The sequence below is a fragment of the Cynara cardunculus genome (genome assembly GCF_001531365.2).
Source record: "Cynara cardunculus var. scolymus isolate 2C chromosome LG 5, CcrdV1, whole genome shotgun sequence".
NCBI lineage: Eukaryota > Viridiplantae > Streptophyta > Magnoliopsida > Asterales > Asteraceae > Cynara > Cynara cardunculus.
In genome coordinates, this window is record NC_037532.1 from 4,730,362 (window position 1) to 4,749,875 (window position 19,514).

Here is a 19,514-nt window from a genome sequence, read left to right on the forward strand (position 1 = left end):
ATACTTCATTTTCTATGGTATAAATGAATGCATAATTCAAAAAGTCATCATCAATTTAATCTCGTAAATAGATTGCTGAATCTGAAAAGTTAAAATAGAGCGTCTGATTTACTTGTAGAGAATCCAAAAGAAATATAAAAGTCAAAACTTAGGTTACGACTCCCAAAACAAAAAGACACCTGTTAGTCTCCGTTTACCGTATACGGTCCATGTATTGTATAGATACATAGATATATATACGATGAGATTGATAGACGATTGCAAAGATTTTTTTTTCCATGCGAAGAATTTTCTTCATGGGTGTATATATATATGTCACCTCACACCCCTATTCCTTTTGGTAAGTTGAGCTACGATTCCTCTCGCCGGAATATCGCCATAACTTCCGGTAGTACGGAAAACAATCTGTCGAGGTTAGTGGATCTTGATATGACCCATTGTTTTTCTGTTATTTTTCTCTCGGTTTCCCTTCGTTTTTGGGTTGTGATCCGATTTTAATTCCTAAAACTCTGTGTTTTCCACGTGGGTAATCATTTCTTCATGTTAATTTCAATGGTTATTGAGATTTGTGAACGATTGTTCACCGTTTATTGGTTTAAATTTTCAGGTTTGGATCTGAAACCATTCAAGATTTTAAGCTGTGTTCTTGTTTCAATGGGAGTGAAGGTGGCAACTGGGTGTTTGAATTGGTCACAACCTTCGATTTCACACTCATCATCGTCTTCTTCTTCTTCACCACAAACCCTAGCCTCTGCAATTTCATCACCTTCTTCGAAACGACGTAGTTTAACCGACGTCCCGTTGGTTTGCCGGTACGTTCACCGGTCGACGGTGTTTGGAAAGAAGCTCAATAGATCTCGGTCGTGTGGAACCCTGAAATTATCGAATGGAAAACAGTCGATCAAACGCGTTGTAAGTGCGAACTTAGATTCAGAATTCTCCGACGAGGAATTCTCGAGGGAGATTCAAGAATTGGCTCTCAGATTCCAATTTTCCGATGACGACGAGACTGATTCATCGGAAAACCACGATGTATCGGATTCAGAGCCAGAGATTCCAGACCCATTTATTAGTTCAAAAATGGAACCACCGCCGGAATGGCCGGGGGATATGATTCCGGCGAGCATAGAACGAAAAGCAAACAGCATGGAACTACCATTTTCCTTACGAATCATACAGAAAAAGAAACAATGGGAAGAGGGCTTCATGGAGGCAGGGGAATCTTTATCTTCTTACTGTTCAATGAAGAAAGCTTTTTCATCAATGGTGTTCATAATTCGAGAGCTTCAAAGCTACACTCTTCAAATGAGAGAAGTTCTGTTCTTCGAAGATTTACAGGGGATTTTGGTCAGAGTTCAGAAAGAAATGAATGCATCTTTCGTTTGGCTTTTCCAACAAGTTTTTTCTCACACACCCACTTTAATGGTGTACGTAATGATCCTTTTAGCGAATTACAGTGTTTATTCGATGTCAAATAACATCGCCATCGCAGCACCACCACCGCCGCCGCCAGCGACCATGGAATCGGTTTCCGCCATTGAAGATCAGACAGACACCAAGTTCGATTCTTTAAAAACCCAGTCTTTTTCTGTAAATTCCGGTGGGAAAACAACCTCAATCGGTGGCATCAATGGCGGAGGTGGGAAATCCAGACCGTTAACCAGCGGTACAGATGGTGACGGAAAGTTCGACGAGTCTATTGAACATCACAGAACAGTAGACCCGAGCCGAACCAGTGAGGAATCGGTTTCAGGTCAGTCGTATCAGGTGGAGGAATGGGCTTTATGGCACTGGATGGTGGCTGAAGCTGATAAGATGATGGAACCGATTGGATATAGAGGTCTTGATCACGAAACCATGCAAAGATTTGTGTCGCCGGTGACGGCAAAACTCGCCGGAGAAGTAGATACAGAAGATTACTCGAAAACGGAACTTCTTTATGAAATGGGTCTATCAGAAGAACCAACCAATCCCCTTCTTCTTGCCAATTATGCTCAGTTCCTCTACCTCTTCGTCCATGATGAAAGCAGGTACAATCTTTAACCTTAATTCGGTTCTGTGTACTAAACGCTTACCTGGTAAGTATTTACCGGGTAATTTTCCTTACCGGATGAACATGGCAAGGGTTAAGAATCTTATCTGGTAAGAACGAGGATAAGGATGAAGAGTCTTACCCTATAAGTGAGGGTGACGACTCTTACCTGGGTTAGCGCTTACCAAGAAATTTGTTGCATGAAATACGTTTTGATGTACTATAACCTTACCCAATAAAATAAATTATAACGTTGACTCTAACGATAAACACTTACCAGGTAAGCATTTAGGTACCATGAGAAATGAGCTGTGGGAGTTGTTTGTTTCTTTTTATGGCAAATAAAAAGACAATCTTGATACTTTGTTTGTTGTTGTTTTGTGCCCAAAAACAGAGCAGAAAGCTACTTCAAAAGGGCTTTAGAGATTGAGCCAAAAGATGCTGAATCATTAAGCAAATACGCAGGCTTTTTATGGCATGCTAAACAAGACTTATGGGCAGCTGAAGAGACCTATTTGGAAGCCATTTCTGCTGATCCTGATAACTCGTTTTATAGTGCTAGTTATGCACATTTTCTATGGACCAACGGCGCCGATGATACTTGCTATCCTCTTGATTGACTCGCCGGAAAATGTCATTTCCGATAAGTTTTAACCACCACCACCGCCGGCGGCGGCTTCAAAATATAATTCATAGAAGAAAAAGGAAATAAGTTTCCGGTGTAGCTTGGTCTTTTCCAGAGCTGGAATGGTTAAGTTCAGAGTAATGGTGGCGTGTTAAGTTGTATATTGGGTAATGAGAGTTGTATGTTGCTCTGGATTCAGTGATTTCTTTTCTTGAAAGGATTCATCGGAAGAAATTTTTTGTGCATGTTTTTAAATAAACATTATGTGAATTGAGTTTTGGATGATACCTTGGAGTTTAGGATTGTCAAAGGATAATTTGTTTATTGAGTTTATTAAAAAGTCATTATTTGGTTAATTTGGAGCATCCTTCTTTAAAAACCTTTTTTTTCCGGAGAATGGAAAAACCATCGAGATCGCATCATATGTTCATATTCATAATGAATATAGAAGAGACATTCATCATAAATGTTGATTAAGATTGAAATGTACACTATTGAGTATTATGAATGTTTGTATTCATGACTAATGTTATAAATAACTCATGTTCATATTCATATTCATAATGAATATGGACATGTGACATGCAGTGGTATATCCATTATCGTGCATACGATGGAATAGACCATCTCTTGGGTGCAAGTGCAACCGTGTTTTGGTAAAATAAAATAAATAACTGAAACGTCTGTTCTGTCTAAAATCACAACAACCCACAAAATGGCCTATCATTGAACCAACTCAACTTCACGACCCAACTTCTCAAAATACACGATTCAACTTGCTAGGTGCATGATAGCGATACCAAAAACCAATTCTTACATTGGGTCGGACAGGTTCCAAATCGATCCTTTTAAAATTGGGTCGGTCGGTTTCGACCAGATGTTCCAAGACCAATCTGGTCCCGATTATCAGTTTCGGTCTAGTCGGGTCGGTCCCAAATCTTGTCCCGGGCCCGACCCAGTTTTTTTAAAAACTCTTTTTTACATTATTACTAAAATTACGATTTTTGAGATATAGTATTGAATTATACTTTAAATAATAAAATCTTGTAATATAATTTATATAAACCTAATTTTTTTAAAGTAAGGGTTAAACATAACCAATCCTAGTCCAGGCCTTGAAATTTCTTAAAATATATAACCGATCCTGAACCGTCAGGTCATAACCGGTTCGTGACCAATTCGAGACCAACTTGGCCATATCTAGTGACTGATTTGGATCCACAACCCGATTCACCCGGTATTGTATCCATGACACAACGGGTGCCATCAATCTTTTTAGGGAAAATTGGTTTCATTTTCAACCAATTTAACTCATTTTTTTGCAAGAACTAGCAACGAACCCCGCGCATGATGTTGCGTTAATCATTTTGATTATGAAGCCGACAACCTGAAACGACAATATTGTTTCAGATTTTGTTTTATTCTACGTCTCTTTCGATGCTAATTTTATAGTTGTGATTTTAAATCATAAATAAGATGATTTGTAGATTCAATATTAAAATGTTCCATTGGTCAAAATTTTTGAAATAATGTTTTTGGTCAAAATTTTTGAAATAATGTTTTTAACCCAAAGTATCTGTTGTTCTTGCCTTTTAAAGATCAAGTTATGCATTAATTGGTGGTTTATAGTTTTTACAACTTGTAATTGAAAAATAAAATCCAAATTTTACGTTTTAATAAAAAAAATATGAAGAGAATACTCAAAAACTATCTCCGTTTTGATATAAAATGATTGAGTACCAGAATATCTCATTATTTTTACTTTTCAATTTAATAAAAAATTTAATGGGGGTGTGTTTGGTAGGCAGATAAACTGAACGGGAATGAGTGACAATGTGGTAGGCGAGTAAAACAATGATGCAAAATTTTATGATTTTAATTCGACACAAGTCGCTAGTAATTTACCAACCTGTTTTCATCTTTCTGATTTTTGTTCCACCTATTTTGTTGTGACAAAAAAAAAATGCATTTTTGTCCCATTCAATTTTGTCATTTTCCACAAGCTGATGTCGCACCAAACGTGGCGAACAAGTTTTGTTTTGTCCTATTCCCTGTACCAAACACATCTTAAGAGCATCTCCAATAAATATGCGATAATTTTTCTAAGGGGCCGTTTACCAAATGCTTACCCGAGTAAGCGCTTACCAAATTACATTACATTATCGGATGAATATGGTAAGGACCAAGAATCTTACCCGGTAAGGACCAAGAATCTTACCCGGTAAGAGCAAGACAAGAACCAAGAGAGTCTTACCCGGTAAGTGAGGGCAACGAGTCTTACCATGGTAAGTGCTTACCGGGTAAATTGTTGTATACGATGTCGTTTTGATGGACTAAAATCTTACCCGGGAAGTAAATGATAGTGTTAATTTTTGCCGGTAAACACTTACTAGGTAAGTGTTTGGTAAACGTCCCCTAAATAGAGTATCAAAAAATCAAAATCTCTCAGAATAATTACATCTAAATCTAACGAAAAGACTAATTTAGCATAGTTATTGGAGATGTTCTAACAAATTTTTTAAAATTTCTCAAAAATGGAGAATAAAAAATTAACCTCCAAAAAGAATCGGGTTCAACTCCAACAAATTTTCTATTTTGGATATTACAATATTAATTATATTATTATAATATTTTATACATGTAATAAAAAAAATTCGTAAATATTTAACATTAAGATTTCTTATGGGTGAGATTATAATAAAAATTGTTTCTCGATGATCATTTTTCGGAAGTTCTCCAAATTCAGATAATTTCACATTTTCTCTCATGCTTTCTCTATTGTGGAAAGTATTGCAGATAGTACGGATTTACCGCATTTGAACCTCCATGGTCACAAGGGGATTTTATTTCTCTTTGGATTTGAACCTAGGACCTCCTGGTACTTTTGACCTTTAGAGTCAATCTCAAACCAATCTGTCATCACTCTTATAATTAAAATTCTTATTCTAAACATCTACTTATAAATTATATGAAATATGGAAGTATACACAACTTAGAGCTTTTTATCCCATTTTTTAATTATTTATTTTTTATTTTTTGATAAAATAATGTAATAAATGTTAAAAAAAATTATTGGCCAATTTAAGAAATTAAAATCAAGGCTTAATGTTCTCCCAAATACCCTCCTCTCAATAATTACTATTAATTGATATCAACTCACCAATTACATCTCGCCACATCATCTTTTCTGTAAGAAAGGAAGCCAAAAGGTCATAGTGACTAACGATTGTCAACCATCGGATCAACCTCTTGATCTAACGGCTGTCATCATACGTAGACAGTAAACCCATTACAAAGCACATAAAACCATATTGTGAAGAGCATAAGCAACACCAACTCCCATACTCCCAATCACATCTGATAAGGAATTCTCTGAGCATGGAAGGTGGCGATCATGGCGTCTACGGCGGTGGTCACGGCGTCGCCGGATTGGCTAATTACTTGAATTATCAAAACTATTCTTCTTGGTTTAAACGTGCTCCTCCGCCATTAACAGCCATTGAAAGATTCTTATGGGGTCGAAATCGATCTGATCAAACTCAAAACCCTCTTTCTCAGCATCAAAACCAGCAGATCAACGAAGCTTTCATCTCTTCAAATGGGGGTTTTCAATTTTCTGGTTCGAATGGTGCAATCAACAACGAAAGCCAAATTTGTTTTCCGCCATGTTTATCGATGGCGAAAAGCTCCGCTGCCATTGAAGATGTGTTCACTAAAGACGTCGGAGAGTGTCTTAATTGGGACGAACTGATGAACTATCCCAATTACGATCCTTATCGGGATTCTAATCCCGAAAAGATTTCAAGATCAACTAAGAAATCGAAAGGTGGTGAGACCTCGAAAGTTCTGATTAAGGGACAATGGACAGATGAAGAAGATAGGTTTAATTTCGATGCTTTTAGTTAATTATTTCTTGATTGATTCTTGCATGTTTTTATCGATCTGTTTGTGTTTACGATCGTTTGATTTGTTCTTCGAGTTCATGAGTAAGATAAACGCGTTATCAACGATTTGTTCTTCGAGTTCATGCGTAAAATAAACGCGTGATTTTTCTTGTTTTTTTCGTGGTAAAAGGAAACTAATTAGGCTGGTGAACCAATTTGGAGTTGCGAAATGGGCTGTCATCGCGGAAAAGATGACCGGAAGAGCCGGGAAACAGTGTCGTGAACGATGGCGCAACCATTTGCGGCCCGATATCAAGGTTTTGTTTCTATCATCCATTTCTTCTTAAACATGCTTTGATTTTAGGAAATTCTAGCAAGAAAGATTTCAATTACATATGTATATATAGATATAGATATAGATTATATATATATATATCTACAAAATTTCTAAATTAAGGATGCAAATAATCCCATTTTTTCCTACATTGTGATGCAAATGAGATCTAGGAACTTAGATTTGTTCTATATTTTGTCAAATAATTTTGGGTTAATTTATGTGGAAAACCCCCTTTTTTAATTAACCCCAAATCTTTTTTTTTCAAATTAAGGTGTTAAATTGATTGATTCAAGTTATATTAATTGATTTTATAGATTCGAATCATGATATCGATCTTCATAAACTCGTAAATCCGATCTTGATATCTTTGTTTCTTCCATTTTTGTGGTCGTTTTTCCATGTTTTTGAGTGTTTTGATAAACAGTTTATACCGGTGCCAAACCGGTAATAAGGAGTCTTTGAAGAAGTTAAACCATTCTAACTTATAATAACTTGATAATGACTTTTGTTCACAAGCATAAGTTGTTTCACATAAGCAATCCCAAAAACCCCCTCCGTTTCACGTGATATTTGCGAGCTTTATGTGTCGAATAATCAAAATCCGTTACAAATTAAAGGTGTTCGAAAGTGAATTTCCATTTTTTTCCCCGATTGTTTACTTTCAGAAAGATACATGGAGTGAAGAAGAAGTGCGAATGCTAATCGAAGCTCATCAGAGAATCGGCAACAAATGGGCGGAAATCGCAAAACTGATTCCGGGTCGGACAGAAAACGCGATAAAGAATCAATGGAACGCAACGAAAAGAAGGCAGAATTCGAGTCGGAAGTTCAAGAAAACCGACACCAACAATAGAAAGTCTCAATCTTCTCTTTTACAAGACTACATCAGAAGCCAAACCAGTGATCAGAATCTAGCCTCCTCCTCTTGTTCCACCGCCACCGCCACTGCCACCACCGGTGAAACCCTGGAGAGTTCCGCCATCATCTTTGCTGATCAGCTAACACATTCAGATTCCATTGATTCCGATCCATCTTTAGACATCACACAATCGTACGACGATGAGTTGAATTTTATGCAAACCTTCTTCCCAACTGCTTCTTGATATGTGTTATATAACCACTTGGAAGAAGCCATTATTAATGGCTGCCATTGGAGGTTGTTCTTGGATCATCGTATGCAAAGAAGCAATGGATTTGGTAGAGATGGATATATTCTCAGTTTCTAAAAGGTATAATTTTGTGATTTTTAAGGTTAATGATTCTTGTCTTTTTTATGTTGGATTTATGTGTCCTGAGATACTGTTTTTCAAGATTATTGTTGTTCTTTTGCCCTCTTAAAACTTGTTAATCTTGAGGAACAAATTATATGTGCTTTTTTATGAGATTTGGGGGATTTGTACAACTTCTTTTTATTGTATAAAAGAGTTTGGCTTAACGCTTACTGAGTTCAAACAAATTTCATCATAGTTATAAAATGGTAGAATTGAAATGATGTTATTTAATTCACAATTTCCCAATCTGAAACGTATTAAATATAAAAGCAACATCTTTCCTGAAACCCACTATTTTCGTGATAAAAACTCGTTAATCAAAACACTCGTTTACCATTATACAAAAATCCATTACTCACACAAGATGCATAGGAGGCTTACTATTCAAATAATGAAATAATGGATAAAACTTTATTATCCAAAAACATCATCTTTCTGTGATGGGGGAGACCCGTTTTCATTGAACATGGTGGGAACACAAAAGTATGTTATATATCAATGTTATCGAGTTACACTTCAGAACTAGTGACTTTAGTGCATATTATATCAAGTGTCACCTCAAGTCCTCAATACCTTTAGTGCACACCCCCTGTCAGGCGTCACCTTAAGGTCATAGGACATTTAGTGTACGCCCCTTATTGGGCGTCACCTCAAGGTCACAGTACATTTAGTGCACATTCTTACTGAGCGTCACCACAAGATATACAAGATCTTAATGCCCAACGCATAGAGTTTAAATTGCATGACTCCAAATAATTGACCAATGCATTATAGTCTAAATTACATGACTCCAAATGATTGACCAGTGCACTCAAAACATGTAATTCTCAAATAAAGATACAATAAATGCAAATCAAGCCCAAGCTCAATCAATGACCAAATGAAACTGGCCAAATGTCCTTAAAACTCAAATGGGCCAAAATCAAAATAACAAACCTACTTTTATTTACATTTATTTGACAACTCAAATAAAAGTCAATCATAAACCACAAGGGTGGTGCCTGATTGGTTTGAGCTTGACTCCAAAGGTCAAAAGTACCAGGAGGTTTCAGGTTCAAATCCAAGGGGAATAAAAATCCCCTTGTGGCTACGGAGGTTCAAATGCGGTGATTCTGGGCTATCTGCAAAGCAGGTAGTCGCTCTGGGATTAGTCGGCTCGCATAGCAGGTTGGATATCCAGGTTAATAAAAAAAAGTCAATGATAAGCAACAAAACACATTTATTCCATGTTTATGCAAACTCATGCTCCAAAAGTATGATTAACTCAAAAACTCATCTTTTGCATTTTCAAAATGAAATCATACTATTTATATCTCTAAAACGCCTCATAACACAATAATATGTATTCTCCAAATGGTTTATAAAACCAAATACGCTAAGAATGCATTAACATCAAATAATCTTCATTTATGCAATAAATTATCAAAATGACATACCTTTATGATTTAATTATCAAGATGTCAAGAAATCCCAAATATGGGCATTTCACAAGATATATAAATCAAATGTACCTAAGATGCAAATCTCATCAAATAAACAACACATTCGTTAAATATCAATAAAACATCTTAAGATTCCAAAATAGACATTTTTGATATGTACAAAGGTTTCAAAAAGAAACTTCCACTCACCTTGCTATGTTATGTTAAACTTTATTTCCATCCAACTTGTACAATCGTCTTGCTACCAGATAAACCATGTAGAATCACCAAATCAATGAAAGAACTCTAAAAAAAATTATACAACCTTTTAAACTTTCCAACCCATCAAGAATAACCCCCAACAAATTTAAAACCAATTTTATACGAATATTTAGAGACTGTTTACTCAATCCCTTTATAAAATAAAGTTGTTCTACTAAACCCAATTTTTTATATACTTATATTATGAATCAGCTCTTCCTCAATATATACAGTTTGTAGAGGACATCTCAGTAGTTCCAAGGACATATTATAAGCCTCAAACCGATGTGTGAGCAATTTATTACGATTTTTACAAGATCTGGACATCACTCAAAAAGATCATAGTAGCCGAAAAAAATGTGGAGATCTCATTAATTTCAAGGAAGAAACGTGTTCTTTAACCTTATATCTACTCAAATTGATACAATACAACCTACATATATATCCAACATTGAGCTTCAAACACTAAGAATCAGTAGCCACTCTGCTACTTCAAGATATTGCGTAAAAGAGAAAGAGAGTTCGTCTGTCTATTGAGCGACCGAGAAATTTATGTCAAAAGGACCAATAAAAACAGATATGCGACAACTGATTTGATTTGCTAAAATTTTGACCAAGAAAAAGAAAACCTAAATTTTAGAATTTACCATGATAGAGCTGAGATAGGAACTTCAATAGTAGTTTATCCGGTAAGAGCAAGACAAGAAACGTAAGTCTTACCCGGTAAGTAAGGGCGACAACTCTTACCACGGTAAGCGCATACCGGGTAAATTGTTGCATACGATGTCGTTTTGGTGGATTAAAATCTTACCCGATAAGTAAATAATAGTATTAAATTTTACCAATAAGCACTTACCGTTACCGGATAGTTTGGTAAACAGCCCCTAAGTAACTTTCACTTATAATATTTTGACCATCCAATTTTGCTTAAATGACAAAACACACCCAACTTGGAAAAACATCCTTTGTCTCATCATAAATAGAGATAACCAAATCGGCCCGGCCCGGCCCGGCCCGGAACCGTCGAAGGACCTGCCGAAGGACCGGGACTGATAAGGACCTGTTATGGGACTGAAAACGGGGACCGGTTGAGGTTTTTGGTAGTTTCGTGGGACTGGGACCGACTGGGACCGCCGAAGGACCGGGACTGATAAGGACCGGTTATGGGACTGAAAACGGGGACCAGTTGAGGTTTTTGGTAGTTTCGTGGGACCGGGACCGACTGGGACCGGGACCGATTAAGGGACCGACTATGGACCTGACCGGCCCGGCCCGGTCCGAAAATTCAAATAATTTTATAAATAAATGTATTTTTAAATAATTTTATAATGTATTTTTATAAGAAAACGTAATTTTAATTATATTAAAACGTATTTTTAAAGTGTATTTGAGTGACCAAATTATAAATATTTAATACGTCTAATTGAAGTATAACTGGCCATAATGGTCTTTAATGGCTCGTTAATGGATAAACCAGTATAATAAGTCTTGTTAAATTCTCACTGATGAGATATGACAGGACTTAGTAGTGACCATATGGGACATTAAATAAGCAAGTACCATTCTCACACACCAAAATCGTTTTATTGTTTTCCGAAAGTTGAACGAATTTTGAGACATGCTAATTTATTTATTTTTTATCGTTTTTCTATTAAAATCCAAATTTTAATAATTAAATTATTGAATATTTTTTTTTAGATATAAAAAACCATATCTTTTTGAAATTGTTTAACAAATTTTCAACAACCATGTAATTCGTTGATAATACATTTAAAACCCGTCTAAATTTTTCAATGAAGTTTTTTCCTTGATTTTTTTGGAAAAAGAAGTATTAAATTTTGTTTGCAGCTTAATGAGTTAATAATATGGCAACTTATTCGTTCGGCCATAACCTCTTTGTTGAAGGATTGATCATCCATTTAGCCATTTGTTTTCTTTTTTTCAACGGTACCCTTCTCACTCAACCACATGTCCTTCTGAATTCAGCCTTCTGATAGTCAACGCCTCAATATCCTTGCCCATCGTTGCTACAGTTGCTCCCTTCTACCTGTTGTCAATCTACTTCTCTGTCACCACTACTTATCATCGATATAGTCCTCCATCACTACCATTGCTACTCCCACTTTGTAACTGCTAGTTGCCACTTGCAGACCATCTTCGTCCTTGATCTAGTCCTTTGCTCCTTCCTTATATGCAGTCGTTTCTAATTGTTGTGGTGGATAGTCGTGTTGTTGTTGGGGCATCACAAGTTATTATGTAGCCTCACAAAAGGTGTTATGGTTAGGGGTGAGCACGAGCCAAGTCGGGGCAAAAAAACCATTAAATTTTCTTATTTTAAATGATTAAGTCCTTTAACTATTTTTTAAAATGAAAACCCCCCTTACCTTTCACATTTTAAATGATTAAATCATGATTTTTTTAAGAAATAAACAATAGAACTTTTATTAGTCAGTTAATGTAACTTTTTTTTCCTTAAAAGGATGTAAGTAACCAATTTTTAAAGAGTGAGGTAGTTTATTTATTAAAAAAAATGTTCAGAGACTTGATCAATTAAAATGAGAAAATTTCTTATTTTTTAATTTAAAAAAAGAAATTTTAATGGTTTTTTCATTCAAAAAAATAGTTTATGAACTTAATCATTCAAAATAAGATAATTCGTTGAGTTTTTTTGAACTTTTCCCTACAAGTAACTAATGGGTTTTTTTCCAAAGATTCAGGCTACAACTTGGACCAAGACTTTTATCACCCGGTGCACCTTTAATATGGATCAAAGGTCTGTAAAATTGTCTGATGTATTTTCAAACAAATTCCACCATTTCGAGAGATTAAATTTTTTGGTTGATTTTGAGAGGCTTGTTTGTATTTTCCGTTGTTGTTCCTTGTATTTTCTAATACCTCGAAGCACCATTCATAGTTTAACATGTACATCTTTTATACCAAAAAAAAATTGTACCTATGAAAATAAGTTGAATAGGTACACGAGACCCACTCGAGCTCCATAGATCCACCATTGACAGGCTAAATGCGTACTTTTCATTAATTATGTTTCGTATACATTAATATCAAAACTTACTTTTTATATTTTAAATGTATAATTTAATTTGATTTTAATATAAATAGGTATTTCAAATTATTCCCAATACCCAATCACATAGATCCAAAAACCACACTTAAAAGCTTACGATACAACTCATGACTTAACATTCAACAACCTACGTAAATACGACACCGTTGTGGGCCGGGTGGGGGCCAAAAACCTGTCTGTGAGCTTCTATAATCTGCATCACTCCCCAGTCCCCAGTCCCACTGTACCATCCCTACTCGTAAATAATCACAATCAGACGGTGTAGGCGATCACGAAACAAGGAAGCACAGCCCTTGGATTAAAAACAATCAGCTCATCTTCATCGTCCAATTTGCTCTCTGTCCCACCGGTTTCCCTCCCGACCAAGGAATCATATCCCGGGTCATCCTTGTCCCCCATTTCCGGGTCACATCCGACCCGACCCGCTATGACCCGGCAGACCAACATGGCTCGCTTCACGTGCATGAATCGGAACTCCTCCTCGATGTCTTCAGGGAGTGCCACGTGTCCCTTCCAACTTGTTGATAATGTGGATATACCGTCCATTTTGGATGAGAACCCGGCCCGAATGATCCCACATACACTGCAGTACTGGTGGCTGCAGATGCTGGAATTACCGTTTTGCCCCAGGTCACACAAGAATGTGGCGCAGTGAAACCGGAGTAGCTCGTTGCCGTCGGCGATACACCGTTCGTCCCTCCGTCGTACTCCGCCGTATCTTGCCGCCTTCGATTTCACGATCTCACGGTATTCTTCGAACCGGGTAAGTATCTTAGGGCTGTTGTGGATCTTCATGACCCGATTTATCAACGGGTTCTTCCCTAACCAACCCGTTGTGAATATGATCTGAACAATGTTCTTACCCGGATCTTCATCCAGAAGCTCGCAGACAGCATGTTTGAGAGATTGGTGCTGTTCAAGCAAACCGGGTTTCTGGAAAATCTCACCGCAATTCAGGCAGGGGTGGATGTAGTCGGAATCGGTGAGAGAATCGGGGCGGGTTGTTATTTGGGTGTCGGGTTGGATGATGGATATTGAACGAGTAGAAGATGCCGGAGAGGGTATTTGATGAAAAATGGAGGAGTTTCCGTCGATGATTTGTGATGTGGATTTGGATGAGAAGATTCGTTTGAAGAATGACCAAGTGGAAGAGAGGGATTTATGGCGTTTGAGTTTGGGGGAGGAGATACGGCGGAGACGGGGTGGAGAGGGTGGTTTTCTGGCGGGTTTTGGGCGTTGGCGGTGGTGGCGGGAGGTGGGAAAGATGATGAAGCAACCAAGGTGGAGGAGGATGAAGAGGAGGGTGATGAAGTTGGAAAGAAAGGGACGTATAGTGGCCATGAATGGGTGGAAGCTATATCGGAATGAATGGATGTCGGTGGTGGAAATACGGCGGTGGTGCAGCCATGAAAGAGAGAGAGAGCTATGGAGGAATAAAGGTAGGAAAGATTAATAAGGCAAGTTGTTCGTAGCATCATCAACTTTATTAATATAATTACGGATTCATTTGTTGATTATTATTATTATTTTATTTTATTTTTTTATCTTCATATTTGTCTATCTTCCTGTTTTTGGTCACATTCAACCACATTTACATATCAAATTATTTTAATATATATTGATTTGTTGAAACTTCAGTCATGATAATACAAATACATAAGTTTAAGGGGACGTTTATCCAAATGCTTATCCGGTAAATGCTTACCGATAGGATTCAACATTATAATTTATTTTGATACATAAGATTTTAATATATAAAAACATATCGAATGCAACAAGTTACTGGGTAAGTGGTTAACTGGGTAAAAGTCGTCATTCTTACTTATCGGGTAAGACTCTCTATCATTTTCATTGCCTTCTCATGTTTATCCGATAAGGAAATTTATCTGATAAACACTTTTCAGGTAAGTGTTTAGTAAACGGCCCCTAAGTAGATGAATACGTGTAAATGTTGAGCCTTTAGCTTGTAGTTAGTAGACAAATGAAGAACACAACTTTACTTAAATACAAAACATGTATTGTGTTCAATCATGGGTTCCTTGCTACCCCTCAACTGTTGAGTGAGCTAAAAATATTCACTCACATTGATATTCTTGAAGACAAAGCTGAGGTTGTCAGTAATCAATTTTTTGATCAAATATATGTAAATGTAGGTGAATGTAAGTGGATGAAGGGAAAAGAGAGAAAATTAGCTCAAATGACGATTTCCCTCATTCAAAATGGTTTTTCTAACCACCTCCCTTTCGCAATATCCAGATCCATAATATTGCGGACTTACCTAAAAGACAAAAAATAAAGAGTTAAACTCAACTAGTTTACCGATGCAATTGCAGACCTGGCTGTCGCAATTACATATCTGTGTTCAATTTGATTTTATTTTTGGTCTTAAGCTATTGTGGACCTAGATATGGTAGAAATAATGACATTTACTTGTATAAATAATTGATATATGAGATATAATTATAATATATATATATATATATATATATATATATATATGATCTATTTAGTTTTAAATAAATTTGTAAACTTAGGGGTCGTTCACAAAACATTTATCCGGTAAGTGCTTACTGGTAAAATGTAACACTACCACTTACTTACCGGGTAAAACTTTAGTCTACCAAAACGACACTATATGTAACAATTTATCCAGTAAGCGCTTACCATAGTAAGAGTCGTCGTCCTCACTTATCGGGTAAAACTCTCGGTCCTTGTCTCCCTCTTACCGAATAATATTCTTGATCCTTACCATATTCATCCAGTAAGGTAATGTGATTTGGTAAGTATTTACCTGGATAAGCATTTGGTAAACGACGCCTTACTCTTTTTCGTCAAAATATAAAATATTTTCCGAGGATAATAAAATGATACAATTTATATTTTGGATATTAAAAAATTAAAATAATGTGGAAATTAGTTTACAACCATTTCTCTTGAAGCGAAGGAGTATCCAAAGCGCTCGACATATTTGGAGTTATAGATAACTCAAGATCTTGTCTGTTTGTCCAATTCAATATATCCAAATAAAAATATTACAAATTAATAAATAATTTTATTTATATTGTATTAATTCAAGTATTTATTATGTATAATAAAATATGTAATTAAATTAATACACGTTTGAGCAGTGTCTTATGTTAGTCACGTGAACATCCTTGATCTACGTATACTTTGTGCTGATTCCATGAATGTGTTTTTCTTTTTCTAAATTAAAAATATATATTATATCTATACTGTTATATAAAATATTTGACAAAAACTCTTAAAACCCATGTTTTATGTATTAAGTATTGTTTATTGACGCATATTACTTAAAATTCAAGATTACAAGTAAATTATGAATAAATACAACTTATTATAGCTTAATGTTTGACTTCGTGTAACTAACTACAGATAAACATAATCAAATAGTGAATAAACATCTCATTTTAAATATAAAAAATCTAAAATATAATTAGAATAATTATTAAGTCCTAACAAAATACTTAATTATTATCTTTATAAAAAAAATTATATTATTAAACCAAAAATTAAAAAAATGAATTAAAGAAACACACAAAAAAGGAGAAATTTTAATTAATTAGTTTGGTACCAATATCAATATTTTTTTTAAACTTTTTATAATATATCTTTATATTTATATTTTATTCAAAAATAAAAATATTATTTATTTCTTAAAATCATATTATAACATTGACTGAGGCAAAAAAGTAAAAAATATATTAAAATCGATATGTATCTCGTTGCATTGTGCAAGAGATGCGCGATCAAATGCAAATCATTAATATTTGTATAAATCGTGCAAACTATCCTCATTGTTATAAAAAAAATAATGAAATTATTTAGTCTTATAAAATTGTTTTATATAATATTTTTTTGATGAAATTGTTTCATATATGATTATGTAATTGTTTCATATAATACTTATGAAATTTTAATTAAATTGTTTCATGTATTTTTCTCTAAAATAAATATAATAAACATGATAATATTCATGTTTAACACCCTTCACGATAAAAATGATTAATCAAGCTCTCATAATTACAAAATGAAAAATTATATATAGTTGAATGAAATTTGTACGGTTTATATAAATAAAGTGATTTGTAAAGTAAATTTCATATATATATATATATATATATATATATATATATATATTAAAATTTAATATTAAAATGTAAAGTAGCTTTCATTATATTAAAAAAAAAAGTGTAGAGAAATTAGAGTAAAAGTAGATTGATTTAATTAATTAATTAATGAATTAATATATTTTGTAGAGTAGAATGAGTGACATCTCGTGTATTTATTAAATGAAAATGGGCCAAATGTAATCTTACTCTGGCCCAAAGAATCCTTCTGTTTCCTCTCATATTTGACTTATATGCCCTACCAATTTCCATTATTCACACCGACTCCCTTTGAAATCTGATTCGTTCAAGCATTTGAATATTAAGAACCTTTGTTTTTTTTCTTCCTAAAATAATACCTTAAAAGCTCTAAATATCATCTGAAATTTTAAGTGGTAAACATATTCTTTCATACCTATTAATCCTAATCCATCCTTTATCAAATGGTTCATATTTTGAGGGCTGGAAGAGATTTGCTAGCAAAAACTATTTATTTTTTTATACATTTGTAAAAAAAAACTATTTATTTTTTATTTTTTTACGCTAGTTTGACCGATTCAGATTTCGGATGTAAAAACAAAAAATCTTATTGATCCAGATTCCAGACTTCAAGACCACCTCTTATAAACCAGAAGTAAAATCAGATTTCAGACTTCAACACCTCTTAAAATGCAAACGTCACCGAAATAAGATAAAGTTTTAAGCTAATATCATTTTTATAAATATATTATTTTCATATGCCCTCTATAAAATCATACTCAAAAGAGTATAATTAAATTTTCATTTTAAACCTTTTTAATATTTCTCTATTACTCCTCTTACTTTTATATTTTCTATTTTATAGCCTAATTAATTAATAATATAATAACTAAATAATACGTGTTAATACTACAAATTTTATTTTATTTTTAACATTAAAACAAATAAAAATATAACATTTATAATTAAAAATTGTATTTTTTGAAATTTTTGATTAATCGTTTTTTTTTATAAAATAAAAGACGTTATTAGAGATAAAATAATATTTTTGATGTCACCGATCATTAAAATCAATATGTTTAGAGTACAATTATAATGTAATGATCTGTGTACACATTTAATCGATATTAATATAGGTATTCTATGTAATTGTATCGGAAAATCTCGAATGTTGTTATTGTGTCGTAATTGTGGGCATTGGCTACTCTCTTGTTCACATTGTCTTACCTAATGGTTACCATTCAATGACTCGATTGCAATAGTCTCATGTTGAGGGAACGACAGTGGTTGTGTCCGTATCGATAAGCATGTTGCACATGCTTGTATACCAATATTAGACTTATTTTAAAAAATATATTAAAAATTTGATAAAGGTGTAAAATGAAAAATTTAAAGAAAGGGACGTAAAATAAATAAATTAACTAATTATAGGAGTATAAAGTGTAAATCTAAAATTACAACTTTAAAAAATTCGATTCATGTGAGGGTGGTGAGTGAGGGAAAGATATGAGGAGGAGGGGGTGAAAAGTGACGTAAGGGGGTATCTTTATCAACCCCCTTGTCGTAGGGGGTATGTTTAGCAACCCCTTAAATTAATATGATAATCAGTTTTAATAAAAAAAAATCTTAACTGTATTTAAAATATTTTTAATAAAGATTTAAAAAAATTGTGAATCACAATTAAATATTGATTTGTCTTTTTTAACGATTGTTAACTGACGATGTTAACTTTGAAGACTTTGATTATCAAGAAATTGAAAAATTAAAAACCATCAATATAAATAGTTTGTTTTAAAGGTCAAATCAAGGGGTGCATACGGGTTGGGTTGAGCGGTTTACAACACAACCCACTTATGATGGTTTGGAAAAATCTCAAACCAATCCAACCCATTCAAAAATATAACCCAACCCAACCCTTACGGGTTGAGATGGTTAGGTGAGTTGGGTTGTTAACGAGTTGGGTTGAGCAGGTTTTACAGGTTAATGGTTTTTTGTGCACCTATAGTCAAATCTATAATTTGAACAAACCACAACGACCACCAATTTGGTTCAATCAGATATTAAAAGAATAAACTTCAAAACCTTAAATAAAATAATCGATACCATTAATTTAATTAAAATATTATTTTCTATTGACTTTTTAGACAACTTATTTAAGAAGTAGCAGTTGTAACTACTCGTCAATTCATAGGAATATTAGTCCAGGAGTTACGATGATTTGACTTAAAATACAATTTTAGTGAAATCTTTAATTATTTATAAAATATTTATACATTTGATGAAATTTATTTCTTTTCTTAAGCATTTATTTTGTATATCCCGTATTGATGGAAAATAATTAAAATAATATTTCCATCTCCTATTAATATATTAAATATATTACCTCTAAATCGTTAGTATACTTGAAGGAGGAAATGAAAAGTCAATATCATTATATGATAAAGCTTCAGAAAAAAAATCTATAATTATGTGCAACACCTTCCCACCCGACA

The 19,514-nt window shown here is 34.1% G+C and overlaps 3 protein-coding genes across 3 annotated transcripts; 2 read left to right on the top strand and 1 right to left on the bottom strand.

The window, feature by feature from the left end:
• Positions 1 to 350: 350 nt before the first annotated feature.
• LOC112513286 lies at positions 351 to 3,001 on the top strand. The gene is made up of 3 exons (XM_025119506.1): positions 351 to 413; positions 608 to 2,030; positions 2,427 to 3,001. The coding sequence occupies exons 2-3, from the start codon at positions 655 to 657 to the stop codon at positions 2,650 to 2,652; spliced, it is 1,602 nt and encodes a 533-aa protein (XP_024975274.1). The 5' UTR covers positions 351 to 413; positions 608 to 654; the 3' UTR covers positions 2,653 to 3,001.
• Positions 3,002 to 6,035: 3,034 nt separating this feature from the next.
• On the top strand, positions 6,036 to 7,981 carry LOC112512247 (transcription factor MYB119-like). The gene is made up of 3 exons (XM_025118114.1): positions 6,036 to 6,538; positions 6,732 to 6,858; positions 7,544 to 7,981. The coding sequence occupies exons 1-3, from the start codon at positions 6,036 to 6,038 to the stop codon at positions 7,979 to 7,981; spliced, it is 1,068 nt and encodes a 355-aa protein (XP_024973882.1).
• Positions 7,982 to 12,961: 4,980 nt separating this feature from the next.
• Positions 12,962 to 14,364, bottom strand: LOC112513492. Its single transcript, XM_025119774.1, has one exon. It carries the CDS (start codon positions 14,255 to 14,257, stop codon positions 13,169 to 13,171), a length of 1,089 nt encoding a protein of 362 aa, XP_024975542.1. The 5' UTR covers positions 14,258 to 14,364; the 3' UTR covers positions 12,962 to 13,168.
• Positions 14,365 to 19,514: the final 5,150 nt, after the last annotated feature.

What these genes read in the sequence shown, in the direction of transcription:
- LOC112513286 (XM_025119506.1), top strand. Translation starts at nt 655, where the DNA reads ATGGGAGTGAAGGTGGCAACTGGGTGTTTGAATTGGTCACAACCTTCG. An exon ending in TTCGTCCATGATGAAAGCAG is followed by an intron (nt 2,031 to 2,426) that starts GTACAATCTTTA and finishes GCCCAAAAACAG; the next exon opens with AGCAGAAAGCTACTTCAAAA.
- LOC112512247 (XM_025118114.1), top strand. Translation starts at nt 6,036, where the DNA reads ATGGAAGGTGGCGATCATGGCGTCTACGGCGGTGGTCACGGCGTCGCC. An exon ending in TGGACAGATGAAGAAGATAG is followed by an intron (nt 6,539 to 6,731) that starts GTTTAATTTCGA and finishes TCGTGGTAAAAG; the next exon opens with GAAACTAATTAGGCTGGTGA. An exon ending in ATTTGCGGCCCGATATCAAG is followed by an intron (nt 6,859 to 7,543) that starts GTTTTGTTTCTA and finishes GTTTACTTTCAG; the next exon opens with AAAGATACATGGAGTGAAGA.
- LOC112513492 (XM_025119774.1), bottom strand. Translation starts at nt 14,257, where the DNA reads ATGGCCACTATACGTCCCTTTCTTTCCAACTTCATCACCCTCCTCTTC.